At 37.3% G+C, this 17,515-nt stretch overlaps 1 protein-coding gene and 1 long non-coding RNA gene across 8 annotated transcripts in view; one reads left to right on the forward strand and one right to left on the reverse strand.

Moving 5' to 3' along the window:
* Positions 1-2,126: 2,126 nt before the first annotated feature.
* TRPS1 (transcriptional repressor GATA binding 1) overlaps positions 2,127-17,515 on the reverse strand; it is a 214,197-nt gene continuing 198,808 nt past the window's right edge. For 5 of the 6 annotated variants that reach the window (XM_053938816.1, XM_053938811.1, XM_053938829.1 and 2 more), the window contains 2 exons: positions 13,573-13,695; positions 2,127-8,441 (listed from right to left, as the gene is read on the reverse strand). In XM_053938816.1, coding sequence (XP_053794791.1) covers positions 7,380-8,441; positions 13,573-13,695 — 1,185 coding nt within the window. In that variant the 3' untranslated portion in view covers positions 2,127-7,379. The remainder of the gene's footprint in view (positions 8,442-13,572; positions 13,696-17,515) is intronic. The other variant, XR_008430109.1, reaches the window with a different exon arrangement.
* Positions 7,699-8,510, forward strand: LOC128785941 (uncharacterized). Of its 2 annotated transcripts, none has more exons than XR_008430116.1 (2): positions 7,699-7,788; positions 8,432-8,510. It is a non-coding gene; the product is annotated as an uncharacterized LOC128785941 (long non-coding RNA). The 2 variants fall into 2 exon arrangements; XR_008430117.1 differs by having other exon boundaries at positions 7,704-7,788; positions 8,340-8,510.

The following is a 17,515-nucleotide window of genomic DNA, read 5'->3' on the forward strand; positions in this document are numbered from 1 at the left end:
AGGAAGCTGGTGTCAGTACAAACTCTACCTCCATCAGGTTTCAGGTGTCCCAACTGTCCAGCCTAATTGCAGATCACAGTTAAACTTCCAGTGAACAGTTTCACTGAGATTCTGTTCCTTGATTTTATATCCCCACTGTCAACAGTCTTATAAAGACAGGTTTGTAAGAAAAGGTTGTAAGAAAACAAGGCCATTTCTAATAATAGAATACTCTTGAAAGAACCCCACTTCCCCTCCATGTGGAATGAAGCACCCTGCTTATTCATTCTGTCCATTTTTTACTGCATTAACACCTATTCTAATGTTTACTTTCTTTTTTTCAATTTAAACTTCATACATTTATAAATATCATTGGATAAGGGTCAGAACCTGCTGCTAGCAGATGCACTGTCTTTTCTAATCTCAAGCTCGCTGAACTTGGGACAACAGTTTTAACCTACATCAAGAGATGACAGTAGTTAAAAGGAAATAATCAAGGACACTGCAGCTAGAACAAGAAGTCCCTAGTTCTTGGCACAAATTTAAACCTTACAATAGCATATTAAGACCATAACTATGTTGGTGTGCATTTATATGAGCTGCTTACTTGTGTAGCTGGTGTTGTAGGAGAAAGGCATTAATAATGCAAGTAGACTGTACAACTAGCGGAACCACAAAGGAATATTTGAGGTCATCAGCTCCTACAATTATGAGCTCAGTTAAGTATCTGGAGATAGAAGTGCACTATTAAACACTTTTGAACTCTGATTAAAGATATACTGCATTGGTCAGGGATAGTTTTATAGTTATAACAGACATTTTGATTAAATATTGTTATTCTCAAAATATTCTCTTAGAATGTCATTTTAAAATTTTAACTCTCTGTACATATACGAACTTTCTCTCTGCGTATATGTATATAGACTTTTCTATAATACTTACTTTGGTACAGACAGTCTATAGAAGTGTAAGAATATATATATACATATATAGGTATGTATATAGTCTTACACAATGCATAGTGACCAGCTTTTGTATGTAGCATCTTTTTCAAAATGCATAGTTGACGTCTACAAGACTGGTTCTGCTCACATATGAAAGCTTTTTTTTTTATATGCTACAGTTATTATTTTTATTAATGTCAGGAAATTAAAAAGAGACTGAAAATGCATGGGGTTTTACATCCAAATTCACTGGAAGAATGAGTCACAGAAGTTATTTTTGGCATGGTGCTTTTACAATTAAGCCCTAACCATCATAAACATATTTTACCATTTTGTATTACTTTAAAACAATATTCTGTATGAGAGTGAACAAGGTCTCAACCATGGGGATGATACAAAAGCTATGGAGAAAGGAAATTACAGCATAATGGAAATGATGGCTGGAGCCACACCACCCAGATCTGTTCGCTCATCCAAACAGAAATGCCAGGCTGAGTTGATTTGGTCAGTGCTTTGGTTGGGACCTCTGAGGAAACCTCCAAGGTTGCTGAAGGAAGTGGTGGCAGCAACGTTGTAGGTGGTATTCTCTGTTCTTGAGCGACCACTGCATCAATAACCTGTGTGATGGGAGCCAGCAGGATTTCCTGGAAGAGCTGTGGCCATGATGTGAAACCACGGTCCTGAGTATCAGGAATTATTTCATAACCATCATGAACTTTATATGAGGAGTAGACCTGGTGACCCTGGGTACCTGATCACATTTCAGTATCAGCCTTTCTTTCATAATTTCTCCAAACTGTTGAAGTATTTCCTCTTCCTTGGGACAGGAGAATAAAATCAGTAGTGTCATGCCAGAATAATGGAGTACTGAATAACATTCAAACTCCATTATAAGAGACTTTTACTCAAATCCTGTCATTAATTTGAAGGAGTTTGGATCACATGTACAGCCCTAAGTACAGAAGGACTGTGACAGGGCTAATGTGTTTTTGAAGGAGCTCTTCCCTTTCCATGCCTGTCCCATCTGAGCAATGTTGCCATTGCCTTTCAGCCATAACCACCAGCCATTACTCAGAGGTGCTGTCAGGCCCCATTGTGCTCCCAGAGCAGCTCCACTCCAGACTGTTCTCCTCCCCAACCCCACTGTGGTGTAGTGACACCATGAACATTACCTTCTCCCCAGAAACAACGACACAAATCTGATTTATAACTGGTGGTAAAACTTTATTATTCAAGTTTAGATGTAACAGACATCTTTGCTGCCTGAAGATTGTTTGCATAAGAAATACACCAAGAACATGTTTGTGAGTAGAAATGAACATGCACTATGAAAACCAAAAAACAAAACAAAACAAAAAAACCCGAAACAAAACAGAACAAAAAACACATCCATGTGTTGTAAGGACAAAACATTAAGAGGCCAGCATTCTAGAGTCAAATCAGGGCTACAAGTTTAATGATGGTTTTTAGCAACATGAAGTCATTCTTTATGAAGCAATTTTTTTTCTTTTTTTTTTTTTTTTCTTTTTCCTGCTGGTGAATTTTCTATAAGCTAAATTTACAATGGCATTTTGAGATGTTTCCTTTTCTCCTGTTCTCCTACACAGAGCTCAGAGGCCAAAATGATAAGAATGGAAAACTGTGGTAGCTGTCATGATGTTTTTACTTTACTAAGTATAATTTTGCTTTCCTAGTAAAGGAATTTTGCTAAGTGTAACAAAGAATCAAATGAAACAGGTATTTATCTGGCTGTCAGCCATTTAATTACTTTTATCCTCTTAAAGTAAATTGGGGTGTGTGCAATTACTACACAAGTAGCATCTCCCCAGCTGCCAGCTTTCCAGAGTTGGCTGAATGAAATAAAAACTGTGAGGAAGAGGGTAGTGAGGAATCCTATTCTGAGGTGAGAAAATTAAGTAAATCATTTTACTTGGTCCATCTTAACTTTAGAGAAAACTTTAGAAGGGATTTCTTGCTTATCTATCACATTTGGGATATGCTGACAAATTGCTCACTGCTCTTTGCCAAGCATAACTGTCTCCACAGAAGCAGAAGGAAATATATCTATCCTTCTGGCTGCAAAGAAGTGACCTTCTAATCTCCTTGGCTTTTCCTGACCAGTATTAGGAATTAGCATGTTAAGTCAGCCAAGAAAAATCAATACAGGAGCAAAAATGAGAATATATTTGGACATACTGGGCAAAAAGCTGATGGTAGACAACATCCTTAGCACATAAAGCAAGTAGTTATGACTACAAAACAACAGCGTCCAGTCCAAGGGTGGACTTGAAAGTCTGTCCCTGAACTGAGTACTAATCCACAGTTGCCAAATCAGTTTTTCCCATTGCACAATCACTATGTTTCAGCACTGTATACAATTAGCATCAGTCACTTGTCCTGCTGCCCCCCTAACTGCAAAAACAATCTATTGCTCACAGGAGACTCACAGTCTCCACCTTTTGAGATGTCTCAATTTTCTCTCCCTTTAAAACTGTCACAATAGAAAACAGTGCCTTTTTTAGGCAAAACCAAGATATGTGCATCCAGTGTCTTTCCCCCTTTCTGGACAGTGCATGAAAAATTAAGGGAGGAGTTTCATCAGCACAGTGGCAATTAGGTGCAACACTTCTTTTGGAAAGCAGTCTAAATTTGGCACCCGAACACAAACTGTGCTCTGGAACATCTTCATCTCCTGCAGCATTGAGGGGGCAGCAGCCATGAAGCGACAGCTTAGAGACAATCTGGTTTGCAGATGATGTCACAGGATGGCTCCATCTATACAGAGAGTTACTGGAAACACTGTGCCTGTTCCACAATCTGATTAGTGACAGGCACCAGAAATCCTCTAGTTTTGAAACATCTACTTATTTGGTTGTCCAATCTGAGATACATTTTAAGATCTTACACTACCATTCCTTTACTAAGAGAAGTTCACCACCTTGAAGCTACTAACAAACTGAGAACAAAGACTGATTGTTTGAAAGTTCAATTTTTAGTGCTGTAAGTTGATTGAAACACAGTGGGTGCAGCAATTGTGTGTGCTAACATTGGTTTCCATCTGAAAGGTATTAGATAAGATTATTCTTTTCCAGTGTCAGGATTTTTTTCTTTTTATTAGTACCCATTGTGAGGGGGTCTGGAAGATGGATGGAGTCACCTCTCTTTTGTTAAGAAACAAAACTGTGCTCCCCCTATCCCAATCAAAGAGAACAGGCTACAGCAAAATCCCATTTCTTAAAAAGCAGAAATCTTAGAACATCTCAATATGTCATGGCAAGAACAATGAACTTTTTTCAAATTTTATTTGCATCGTCTAGGTGTGCAATAGTAACATTCAAAGCTCTGTCTTGTTCTTTGCACTCATAAGATTTCATTTCTCCTCATCCCCAAACCCTGATATGTGTATTTCCTGTTAATTTGCCTCTGCTTCTGAGTTTAGAAAGAAGCGTTATGAAGTTCAGGGTAGTGCTCAAGTCTTACAATGCACATGTCCCTCTAAAATATTTTGCCATGAAGATGCAGCTTCTATCAATGAAGAAGCTAGAGGAACTGGTACGTCTTAAGTGAAGCAAGTCAAACCAGTAACTACTGGAAATCGGCAGGCAGCTACCTTTGAAGCCGATAAAAATCACTGCTTACTGAGTATAACATCTTCCTTGGAAAAGCTGAAAAGGACACACACTGGACCCTGACGTAACAAAACGAGGGCAATCTATTTCAGTCCCCACAGAAAAAAAGAAAAAAGAAACAGAAAATACCCAACAAAAATAAATCCACAAAAACCAAGTCAGAACTTATTACTGGAGAACAATAGTAAAAACATAACCAGACTTTGTCACTGGTATCAAGCTGGAGATTCATCTAAAAAACAGAAGAAGAAGAATGTGGCCCAACATCCTTTGCTAACCTAGAACACTACTGAAGGGTTACAGAACTCAACCACAGCAGATTGAGTGGGATGTTCCATATGCTGCTCACCAGTAAAGAAGCAATGGGTGGAGCAGGAAGGAATGCAGCCTAATGCTGAACAATAGCTTGTCTGTGCCTAACAAATCAGAGAAACTGTGCAATAATGTTTCACCTCTGTGAAAATATAACACATAAATACTGCCAAGGTCAGTGAGACCTTTGGTGATCAACTGTGTAAGTGCCTCTCATGCTTGGTGATGTTTGTTGCCAGCTGCTTTAGGCACATTATTTCTCAAAAGACTATCAAAGTGCTGAATGTTTAGGCCAGTTCCCTCCTGGTTTTCCTTTTGCCAACCCCTATAAGACATTTCCTATCACCTCTCCTTTTGTTTTCCACCTCCCTGTTTATCTGGTTAAGTATCTTAATAAGTGCACCAAATACTAGAAGGGAGAGTGGTGAGACTCAGTAAGTTAAATACAAGAACTTTTTTTTTTCTTTATGATGCTTTAGTTCAATTACATGAAAATCTGAGAAAGGCGGCATGTAAGTGAGATCAGAATAGGACCCTTTACGTATAATCTCAAGAGAGGACTTAGTCCAAAGATATTTTTATAGAACATTTTAAACAATAAAATGCATGAATGGAGAAATAAAAGACAACATAATATCAGAAAGACATTTTAAACTTCATTCGCTGCAACATTCATGAACCAGTTGAGCTACACCTGCCATCCAACCATAAGGAACTAAGACCCTGCACTGCGAAAAAGAAACAAACCCAAACAAAACAAAAAAGCAACTGCATAATATTGTAAAAATGGAGTGCAATGCTACTACAGAATGCAATAAAATATCAGTGCTGCATCGTCAAACAGCACTTATGAAAATAATTTCTGAAATGTTTCTTCTGAAACACAGACAAAGCAATAAAAAGAGGATATATGTTTATCATTTTAAGCATAACAATGTGAGTTAAGAGCTTAAGAATACAAAAGTACTTGGAATGAATAGTGCTACCCTTTTTTCCTAAGTAGGCATAAAAATATTTTCATTTCCTTCTTGTTTTTCATACCATTAATATCAACAAATTTCATTCATTTCATGTTATCGTTTACAACTTTAATGCACACACACAGAAAAAAAGATACCTACTGCAATAGAAATAGTTGCTTCATTACCTTGTTTGCTACATTTGCAAATGTAAACAGCGAGGCAGAGCCAGAACTGACTCTAATGCATGATGGAATATCTTTGTTGCATACGTACACTGTAGAAAATAATTATTCAATATGTCAGGCACCATTATTTGAAATGTAATACATTAATATTTACTAGAAAAATAAGGTTTTTTTCTATTTGTTCTCCCAACTTCTTTAATGAAATAAGTTAATCTGACAGTGCATCCAGTAGCTTGTAATATCTTCTACATCCCTGTGGCAAAACAATAAACTACTGGTTGGGACAATATAATGAAAATGATTAAAGTCAGTTCTTGTACACCCTTGTAGCAAGCATGGAGGCTCGTCTAACAGCACCTTTAACCAATTATTTAATATTTAGTTATTTAGCCCTATTTCCCTGAGCAGTTATGCTGAGGAGCTTTCCCTTCATGGATAGTTTTTAAAAAGCTTTAAGTATTAAAAAGTACTATGAAGACATTTAATGCTACTTAGCAAAAGCTGGTATAAGTCTACTGAAGGGATTGACTGGTATGTATAGCAATGTTAAGCCTGTGGAGAAGTAACCTTAGACTTTAAGGTTTAGAAATGTAATATATTAAAAATATATTAAAATAAAATACAGCAGGTTACCTTATTCTATGCAAATTAAACCTGGAATGTGGCTTCTGTATTAGAGAATTCACTTGCACAAAATGGTTTTCCTAGACTAAAGTGTGCCAGAAAGAATGTAGTGATAAAATGGTAGCTAAAAATCAGCTGAGTCTGAGAAACACATATATGACATTGCTGCCAAAGCTCTGAGGACAATATGATCCTAAGGCATGTTGTAGGGCAGAAATTTGCCCAAATTAAAGAAAAGAAAATGACTTTTTAACTCTGTATATTTAACATGTCTAGTTCTTATATACAATGTGCATATGTTCACTACACCCCTGCAGCAGTATATACATATACACATCTTTGCACTCTTGCCAGTTATGTCTCTTACACAACAGCAAAGGTATTAATTGTCCAGTAAAATTTTCTCAAGGTTATTCGGCATGATTCACTGCATTCTGGCTAGCTTTGGTGGGCCATGTCCCACTGAATTATCTTCCTCCCCTTCTGGCCACCATCCAACTATTCTTTTTTCTTGGTAACCCACTCATATAAAAAAGAAAAAAAAAAAAAAAAAAGAAAAAAAAGGAAAAAAAACAAGGAAAAATAAAGAAGAAAAAGAAAAAAAAAGAAAATAACAAGGGATTTAATATTGGATAAGGCATGCTCTCTATATGAAGTGCTTTATAGGTCTTCACAAGACATTACAAGCTATTGAATTCCCATCAAGGAAACCTATTTCTGTTTAATTGTGCTAAGTGCTAAGGTTTACTCTTTAGGTTTTCCATTCTTTTCAGCTTGTGCATTGTTCCTGTGTAGGCCCCTCTGGATGTGAGTTGTGAAGTCATACTTGTCCGTGCAAAGATGCTGGCATATGCTGCACTGGAAAGGTCCACTGTCACCATGGCAACTCATATGCAATGCATACATCACTTCATCCAGAAAGACTATGCCACAGTGCACACACTTGGTAGAAAGTTCATCTTGAGTACTTCTATCAACTTTCTCTGTTTTTACTACATTCAAGGGACCTTCATTTTTTACATTTGGTGGTGCCTTACTCTTTTCCTTGGAGGCACCATTTGCAGTTGGCCCAGGTCTGGAATGCTTTATCGCCAAATCTAGAGGAATGTCATTGTCTGATCCGACAGCTGAAAAATGAGGAGGCAGATTAAAGGTGGGATAAGGCACATAGTTTTGGCAAGGATTTGGTAGGCCAGGCACATGACTCAAGTAGTGTGGATTCCCAGGAACAGACAGCTTATATTTACTCCAGAATCTCAGCCAGTCAGCTTCACTCTGAAAGTCATTGTGTACAAACGGAAGTCCAAAAAGTGGGTACTGGTATTTTTCAATAGGGCTTCCAGGTGGAGAATAGTTTGGATGTTTCACAGGTCTCATGTATTTTTCTATTGGGCTGCCTCTCTCTGAGCTTCCTTTCCCTTCTGATATCGATGAACTGTTTCCTGGGTCTCCAGTACTTTCCTGAGGACTTTTTATCTGAATGTGCAAAGGTTGCATCCTTTTGTGAATATCCAGAGTTTGGCTGACCAATATTGGCTGCTGAGCAGAATGGCTTTTAGTCAATGAACCTGGGGCCTCATATTTACTGAGGCTGGGAAGCTGAATTTCTCTCTGATGACCTTCTGGTAAATGATCCTCTGACCTCCTCTCTAAGGGGCTTCCATTGACTTGCTCCTCACTGCTACCCCTTTGCTGTTTGTTTAGCTGCTCAGCCTGAAGTGCCTCCGGGTTAAGGCGCTTTCTTGTTCGTCTCCTAATGATCTGTTCACCATTGTTCTGTTTAATGATGTTTAAAGGCCTGGGAGTCTGCATGGAACACACAGAGAATGAACAAAAGGAAAAAAGAAAGACACATTAAACAAATCTGTGAGACCACGCTCATGCAAATTTATCTTTTCTTTCGTGAAGAGCTGTATTACAACAGTGTTACGGGAATGACCAAATTTCAATCCAAATGCTGGTTCATGGCCCCTCATGCTGAAAGTAAACTATAAAATGGCTTATTTTATCAACCTGAGTCAACTCTCTTAGACATCCTGTACCTATTTACTTAAAAAGGCGTGAAGTAGCCAAGCTGTCAAACCATTTATTACCTCCTACTCCTAAAAAATTCTGGGGAGACATGTTGAAAGTGGGTGCTGAGAGCTGGGGGTGAGGTGGGAGATGCAAGGCCCTATGCACTAGTGCTGTTCTGTGCACCGTGCCACCAGAGCTGCTCCCGGGCAGGGGCTTGCACAGCTCCCACTGAGACAAGAACTTACCTTCATATTCACCCTGCTCTGACGTGGACAGAAACCACAAGCACACACAGGGCTTGCTGACCACCATTGCTGTCACACAGCAAAAGGGCTGCAGGTCCACTGTGTGCTGAGTAGGAAGATGGTGGCCAGAAAGGGACTAAGAAAGATGGAGAAGAAAGCCCAGGAAAACTATGCACCAAAAGGTCTGCCTCTTCTTTGGTATCAACTCCCTCTCCTTCACCCCAGCTGCATTGCTTTCTTAGTGTTCCTGATGGGCTACTAAGTCATGAGGGAGAAAAGGCATCAGTCAAAAGGGATCTGTAAGGAAATAAGCATCACAAAGAGGCAGAGGGAAGAACAAGTGAGGACATCTGTTTTCATTTGGTACTACTCCACACCAGCTCATGTTAAGTGGCCTTTTTGGAGAAGAAGTGAAAATACTTTGTGTGGAAAACAAAAAAATGGTACAAGGAAAGACAGCAGTTAGGTTTCCTTTAAAGGCTCCCCAGAGAAAAACAATAGTATCTGAATGAAAAATGGTGCTGCACCATCAGTATGTTTCTCTACTGGGCAGATGGCAGAACAACAAAAACTACCTACAAGTCATTCAGTTTGGTGTGTTGGCAGCTGACATTTTTCTTCCCAAAGGCACACAATCCTGTTTTGGTTGGAGGCCAGAAAAGTGCCCTCCGCCCCAGTATTCTACTCATATGTTTATTTAGAAATTTTAACATTGTTTTTAAAAGCAGATTTAATTTTGGCTTACAGTCAATATCCAAAATAATCTGTACCTTGAATATAACTAAATTTTTAATATATTCATAACTTCAAGCTAAGATGAAAACATCCAGAGCTGGAAGAACACCCATTCTATTATTTGCAGAGATTTAGTCTCTCTCTTGAGTTGCCATATTCCACTCCTTTCACTCATTTATTTTCTCACAGTTGGGTTACTCTTAATGGTTAACTGCACTTTAGATAGTGCAGCCATTTTTTAAGATTTTACTTTCTGTTAAAATGTTGAATCAGAAGTATATACACACTTTGATTTACATTTTTAATAAGAGAAATTTAAACTTGGCAGAAAAACAGCACCTGAACCAGCCTCCTCACGCAGATCAAAGTTGAGACAGAATTGTGTTAAAAAAATTACAATATTTTCTATGTAAATTCTATTCAGATAAAGATTATAGTTTGACCAGGCAATAGCAAATTAATATGCACAAGCATATACTTTTTATTATAAGGTCTCTATAATTTCCTTGCCTTTTTATGACAATTGTAACTCAGATGCTGTGTGAGATCTTACAACATTGTTGTTGCTCTTATTAAATGCTAAACACTACAGACCATTTTTATATGGCTTCCAGACAACTCTCCAATATTTTGGAAATACTTTTAGTCTTACTCTTCATGCTACAGGTAGGAAGTCTGATTATGGAAGTAGTTGAAAGAAACATCTTCCTATCTGAGATTAGGGACCCTCACACACTTACTTGAGGCTCCAGCTATTCAAAGTTATTGTAGGTTCAACTTTAAAATTCTTCAGTTTGCCAATGACTGTGCTCATCTGATTAAACCAGCCCTTAGATGATTAAAATGTACTCTTTAGTGGGGTAAATCTACTAATTTTCCTTATTCATAGTAGTAAGGTGCAGATAAAAATATCCTGTGTTTGGTTACAACCAAGGCAAATAGAAAATTTTAAGGTCATTTCTTGATTTTCAGTGGGACATTAAATTTAGAACACAGTGGAAATATTACCAGAACTTTACTTTTAAAATGGCCTATGTCAGATCCTTAATTATATGTTAGACATAATAAATATTTCTGCCATCTCTGTATCAACTTGCAGTCTCCCCACTCCAATAATAAGAGTAAGTGAAAAAAAAACCAAAAAAATTCAACAAATGCCTCAATAAATTATTGTGATGAGATTTCTCAAATTCCATGGGAAAGTGGATCCTCCTCTAGACTAACCCTAGAATATGCTGCAATTCTTCATTGAATTAGTCCAAGGATGTTGTCAAGGAATCACCATGGAACAAAATGTAGCGTTCCATGACCAAGTTCAAGCTATTTAAAAATGAAGGACAGCACCACAATAATAATGGTCAAATTCAATAATGGTTAACAATGCTGACTCTGGGGCGACAGCAAATGTGAATATTGTGTATATGTTTGCATTTTTTCACTAAAACATACATATGATGCATTTTTTCACTAAAACTATTTTAATAATAGACACTTGGATTATAATTACATTTTTAAAAATATATTTGATTGCATTAAAGGAGAGAAATGTGAAAAATGTGGCAAGTTTAATGTCAATTACCCCTTAGATAGATGGAACATTTTTGAAAACACACTGAAAAATTATTCAAGGCTATCATAGAAATAGAAATGTAACTGATAGCAGAAATCACTACCATGTTAACATTTGTCAGGTACTATCACCTAGTAGTATCTGATAGATCAGAGATTTTTCTTCTTATTAAATGAAAGTGAAAAAGGGACCTTAGGCTTGCATCAATGAGGATGGTAGTGTTAGATAGTAATAATCCAATCAAAAGGGAGCTAGGAAATGTGCAAACTACTACGGGTGAGTTTTACTCAGCAGAATAGCATAATTTAGATGAACAGGGGTCTTACAGAAGGGAATTCTATTCACTCGATTTTTTTATAGTTTTGGGCATTTCCCTAATAATTGCATCATCCTGGACCCCTTAATTCAAAACCATGTGTCCAATACATGACACATACTGCAATTTTTCCTGAACAGACAGGCAGACAGATAAAAGAAACTTTCATCTTTCTGGTGTCTACCTAAAGAGTATCCTTTTGCATGGGATTGTCTCAAAAGGTGTCCCAAAGGAGAGATTTGTTGGATTATTTCAGACTCCTACTTATAAAGGAGTTGCTATCATACCACAGCAGAGTAAGGCTTAATGAAATTCTTTTCATTTGTTTGGTCAAAGTTCAATTGAAGACATTAATGTCAAATGTCCACTGAATGGCAGTTTATTGCCATGCTTAAACAGTGGAGCTTAGAGATAGTGCCAGCTTCTTGCTTTTGAGATGCATAAAATAAACTTTGACACTGTATTTCTAATAAATGTTGCTGGAAGTACACTAGTTCATAAGGATGTTCCAAGTTGTGCTTGAATTCAAAACTGATCTTTGAATAGCTTTTATCTATTCAAAAAGTTTTGCTGAAAATCATGGTAAGATCCAACACTACAGCTGAGAAAAGTATACTTAAAAAAAGGAAAATAGAGTCTGCAAATGGAATTTCTACAAATAACCAGACTCAAATGTCAAATAAAAAACCCCAAACTTTCCTTCTTAAAATCTTTGTGTATGTTCACCGCTGATCAATTTCCTTAAAGTAGATATTCTATCTCCAACTTTGAGAGGTGTCCAGGAAGATGATACCTGGAGCAAGACCCAGCCAAGATGCTGGCCAAGGCCATGTATTAGTCCATCTTCTCAGATATTACTGGCCTGACTGGGCTATTTTGGGCCTTAAAAACAGTGAGTGACCCCAGAATGACACAGATGGCAAACAGAACCAACCCCTCAGACTGGTGATGGTCGTACTCCTTTTGATTTTTTTTTTTTTTTCTAGTAAATGGGCTGGTTTGGCAGGATGTTGCATAAACAGGATTATTGTATGAGCAGCAGACAAGACCATTGAGAAGCTTGCATCTCCAATTTAATTTCTGGAAAACATTTTTAAAAATGCACACTCTCAGTCACCACATTTATTTCTAAGCTAGGCTCTAAGCCTGATCTGATACATTGCCCTGGCAAACTCCCAAAGACTACCTCCATTTCCATTTCTGAATAATAGTAACACTTTTTAATTTCATAGGAATGTTGTAAAAATTAATTAATTGGTCACCTGACTCACTTATGTGTGCCTATTAAAGACAGCAAGGATAATATTCAACCAGTGGGTCTTAACCTAAAAGATTCCATGCATTTTGGCACTGATCCAAGGAAATAGTTCAGCATGGCTTTCCTGGACCAGAGCATTCAACATCTTTCAGGATCAAGTCAAGTGTCAATAAGACGAAAACCAATACAGACAGACCATGATTATTATTTATTTCCTGACTGATCCTGAGGGATGGTGAATCTTCCCCTCACCAAGTGATGAGTGCCTTAAAGTGAATAGCTTCCTTGTTGAGATATTTATCTTTAAGAACTGTAGAAAAAAGAACACAAAACTCCACCACCCCATATCTCCAGGAAATTTACTATCAAGAATAAAGGAGGTAAGAGATGTCAAAGTATACAAAAACTATTTCAAGAGATATTTTAATATAGATGTGATGTCTAATTTCAAGAATTTTGGTCTTTATTATAAGGACTCTAGAATTTAGAGAGCTTTCAGCACAATATCTTAGATGCCTTGAAAAGCAATTCCCAGTAAAGAAATAATTTTCTCCTTATTTTGTATCAAAATAATTAAATGCATCACTGGTCATCTCAAACACATCTACTCACAGCATCCCAGGCTGTTTCATAATGAATCACAACTGATCCCAAAGTGACCATTCTGCAAAACCCTGTTAGGAAATTAACTGCAGGCCAGGGAGTGGTACTAATCACACAACCAGGCAAGACCACAGCTGCCCAGCATAGCTGTGCAGCTCTTTTTCCTACTGAACAAACCGGTAAGTTCCTCCTACCGAGTGGAGCTTCTGGTAGAGGCCACACGCGTTGCATACATATCCACCATTTGCATTCTTTCGCCAGAGAGAGGTCTTTGTGGTCAGGCAATTGGCACAGAAAACACCCGAGCCTCTACGTCTCTGAAACAGGGAAGAAAAAGGGAAAAAAAAACAGGTCAGAGGTGAGTCACATGAGCTGTGGAGTTAGGACAAATCAACACAGGAGTTTTGTCTCTAGACTGGCAACAATGACAGTATAAAACCACACTGCCCATAATGAGGTCAGGTTCAATTGTGCTTAATAGGCACCACTGATTTTCATTATAATTAACCCCAGAGTGATGGATGAGGTGTGTGAAACACCAAAGCCTTTTCAGAATAACAACTTTAACTTTTTGAACTTCAGGTTTTCTGCATTTAATGATGGTTTCTAAACAACAAATTCTGAAAAAAAATCCTTGGAAGCTCACAGAACATTCTGTAAACTCTCCTGGTTTCACAACAGATTATTTCTTTAGCTCTATTTAAAAGTGTGATTGATAACAAGAATTCTGAAACACCACCAGTCAATTAATTACAGTTTGTACCTGTGTGATACTAATTCCATTAACAGAGATTATATTTGAATACATGATACAGTCTTTTCCACTTATTTCTGAAATCAGTATAAGCTACCATACAATCCTGCAGCCCACTGTGAACAAATAAAAGTACAGTATTCTTGAATGAGACCTGTTCTGAACTTCATTTGAAGCCCCAGAAAACACTGTCTCGTTAAGAGATAGATTTATTTATTTTATTTTACTCAGGCAAAGAAGGGCACAGTGAAGCTTCCCTAAATACAAACTGATTTTAACCAGACTGAGCTGTGCATTCATCAGCTTTCATAATGATCCAGGAATATTTAAAAGTAGGCATGTTTATGAGTATTGCTCATTAAATTTTTTCTATGGAGTAATGATTTCATTAAACTTCTCATTTAAACAAAAGTCAGGCTGTGTTTGTGGGCCCAAATACTAATAAGCAGGAAATGGAATTCTTTTGCTGAGAAGAAAATCTGAATTTTAACTCTGTTCCCTTTTATCAAAAGGAAAAAACGATCAATAAGAAACCTTCACCAACTAAGATAAGAATGAGTGAGTACAGGGAAAACAGTCTGAGTGAAAACTAATTTTATTATAAATTAAAAATACTGACACTACAAGTAAAAATTTCAGGGTTTCATAAAATTTAAATAATTTATTTAACTTTAGTTCATACTGAAGAAAACTGGTGTTCATGCCAAAAAAATACAATGGTTATAATTGTACTCTGATACATTTCAAATGGAAAGCTTTCTGCAGACATAATTTTGGCTTCAAGTCTGGAACACTTTCTTGGCATTGAAAGGGCATTTGATTCATCGGGTGTTTCACAATGTATCACTAAAAAGACCTGGTGAGCAGCCAGTTCCCTATAGGGTAATTTTTCCATCCAGATGCAAGTGCTATCAGAGGCCCTCGTCAGCTAAACTAATTATGATCTTGCATTTGCTGATGCCTGCTCACTCTAACATTCGACATCCTCCATTAATCATCAATACAAGGAAAATGAATGAAACGTAAAGAAACGAGGGCTGGTAAGCTGCACAGCCATAAAAATCTGAAATGAGTGCAATAATTTAACAAGATTGGGGAAATGTTTTTAGTGAGCACAAAGTCAGGCTAACAATTGCCCTTTTAAACCAAGAGCACAATTTCATTTGTGAGCAGGTTGTGGTACTTTAAAGTGATACAATAAAATCCAGATTGTCATAAAGATAATCTCTCTCTCACCCCCGTATATCATCCCCTATTTTGTCTCTTAAATCAGATGAAGTAGTATATGACATTTTTCTCAATGTAGCTAAGGGGAGAACTAAATGGTAGTTGATGTCCTTCAGCAAACGTCTAACTAGTTATGCATATAAGATGAAGCTCGCGGTGGAAAGGTGCGCTCGTCTGCAAGTATATTGAAGGTCCCAATTCTTTTTGTGGCTGGATATCCTCGACCAGCTTCACCTGGCTGCTGAAATATTTTCCATCAGAGTACAATAAAACTCTCACTAGACTAATCCCAATTTGGTCCACTTGGAGGGTGAGAAGTTTCCAAGCGGAAATGACTGTATATGGCCAGGATTCAGTTACAACTGCAGAACTGTTCCTTTTCATTCCTACTTCTTGTCTGTTGGCCTATAGTTTCTTGGTGTTCTGTATTAACCAAGTGGAGTCTTAATCTGAGTCAGTCTTTCCACCGTTTTGTTTCTGTTCGTGTTCCCTGAGTTTGGGAAATACCCTCTACAAAGTCATGAAAGACTATTAAAATATAGAGAGAGCAGTCTAGTTTGTATGCTGCATTTCTACACACCTGAAGGGGGAGAGAAGGCAAAGTCACACAGAAATTTTCATTAAATGCAATGGAGCTAGTATATCTATAAAACATTGACAAAAGCAACTCGTTTTTTCTCTCTTTACTAAAGAAAGATCTGATTCAAACTGGGTATTAGTTGCAATGAAATTGTACAATGACTACAGCTGACAGCAGCCTACAAAATAGATAATAATAGCTGTATGTATTGAAATCCTATACCTCTGCTTATTCACTACTTGCAAGTAGTCAAGATAAACATCCTTTCCTAAATTTAATGCAAAGTATGTAAATTCCTCTTTTAGATGTTCTATGTATTGCATCTTATCTTATTTCTGTACTATTTAAGGACCTTACAGTATAATCAACATTGATTATTTCAGTACTGAAGTGTTTCAATATAGCTTACATATACTAATAAATGAAGGATTGAAACATCTCTGGAAAAACTTAAATGCTGCTACTTTGTTGAGCATTTTGGTTGCGAAACAGCTATTTATAGTGGGGACACACAGCTTTAGAATGGATTTCCTGCCACAAAACAGGATTATGACAGAATTGGACTAAAGATTCTTGACTCTCAGATGCTGCTAACCACAGAATGGACCTGCTTGTCAAAATACACCTCAGAAATTTTGGTGTCTGCAAGAAAAAAAATGGAGGGCTTTTTTTAAAGCCTACAGTGTAGTAACCTTATTATCTTAAGCAAATAGTTTCTTAAAAAGAAAAAAAAAAAAACAAACCAAAAAGCTAGGTCTTCTCATATACCAAATTTTCAAAGTTATTGGTCAGCAGAATTATTTATATTTTTTGTTGCTAAATGTTCATTAGCAATTCTGCTGTTAGCCATGGTACTTCTGCATGGGTCTGTTTGGCTTTGCCTACTCATCACTTGAACTCGTCAATAATACTGGCCAATATTGCTGCTTTTCTGGGTAGTCTTGCAAAGAAACAGGCACTTGAGCTCAAATCCAGCAAGCCTGCGCAGCAGCTATGGCCCACAGCCCCCATAAAACCCAGCCATGGGCTCAAGTGCTCTGATAAGCACCACCACTACCGCTCTCAAGAAATATGTTAGAGAACTTTTGCTCTCCTTCTAAGGTGATCTTACCACAGTTAATTTCTTAAATCAGCATAGTAAATGTAGGTCAACATGATTCTCATGACTCTATATATCATGAGAGAGTCTGAGCCAAAAATAAAAAGGTTTCAGTCTGTGATCAATGCCACTAGCACTAGCTGGAGTTATCAATGAAATTGTCATGTACATCCTTGGAAGAATAAGCCAAAAAGGTCTAAATAACTAAAATATGTATCTACTAAGTCAAGCTTTAATCATCTGGGGCCTTACAGTCACTACATTACATTCCCAAATCCTGAAGGGGCCAGTGCAAAGAAAAGCCTGTCTCTATTTCCATTCCAGTTCTGAGGTTTGGGCGTTTAATATCACAGTTGTCTCAAATCACATTAGGCTGAAACTTGGCGTATGTTTTTGTCAGCCCAGATGTAACTTTTTTTTTTTTTTTTCTTTCTTGGTACTGAAAACTTTATTTAAATCAGTTCAGCTGTTTATAAT

This window comes from Vidua chalybeata, chromosome 1, assembly GCF_026979565.1.
Source record: "Vidua chalybeata isolate OUT-0048 chromosome 1, bVidCha1 merged haplotype, whole genome shotgun sequence".
Lineage (NCBI taxonomy): Eukaryota > Metazoa > Chordata > Aves > Passeriformes > Viduidae > Vidua > Vidua chalybeata.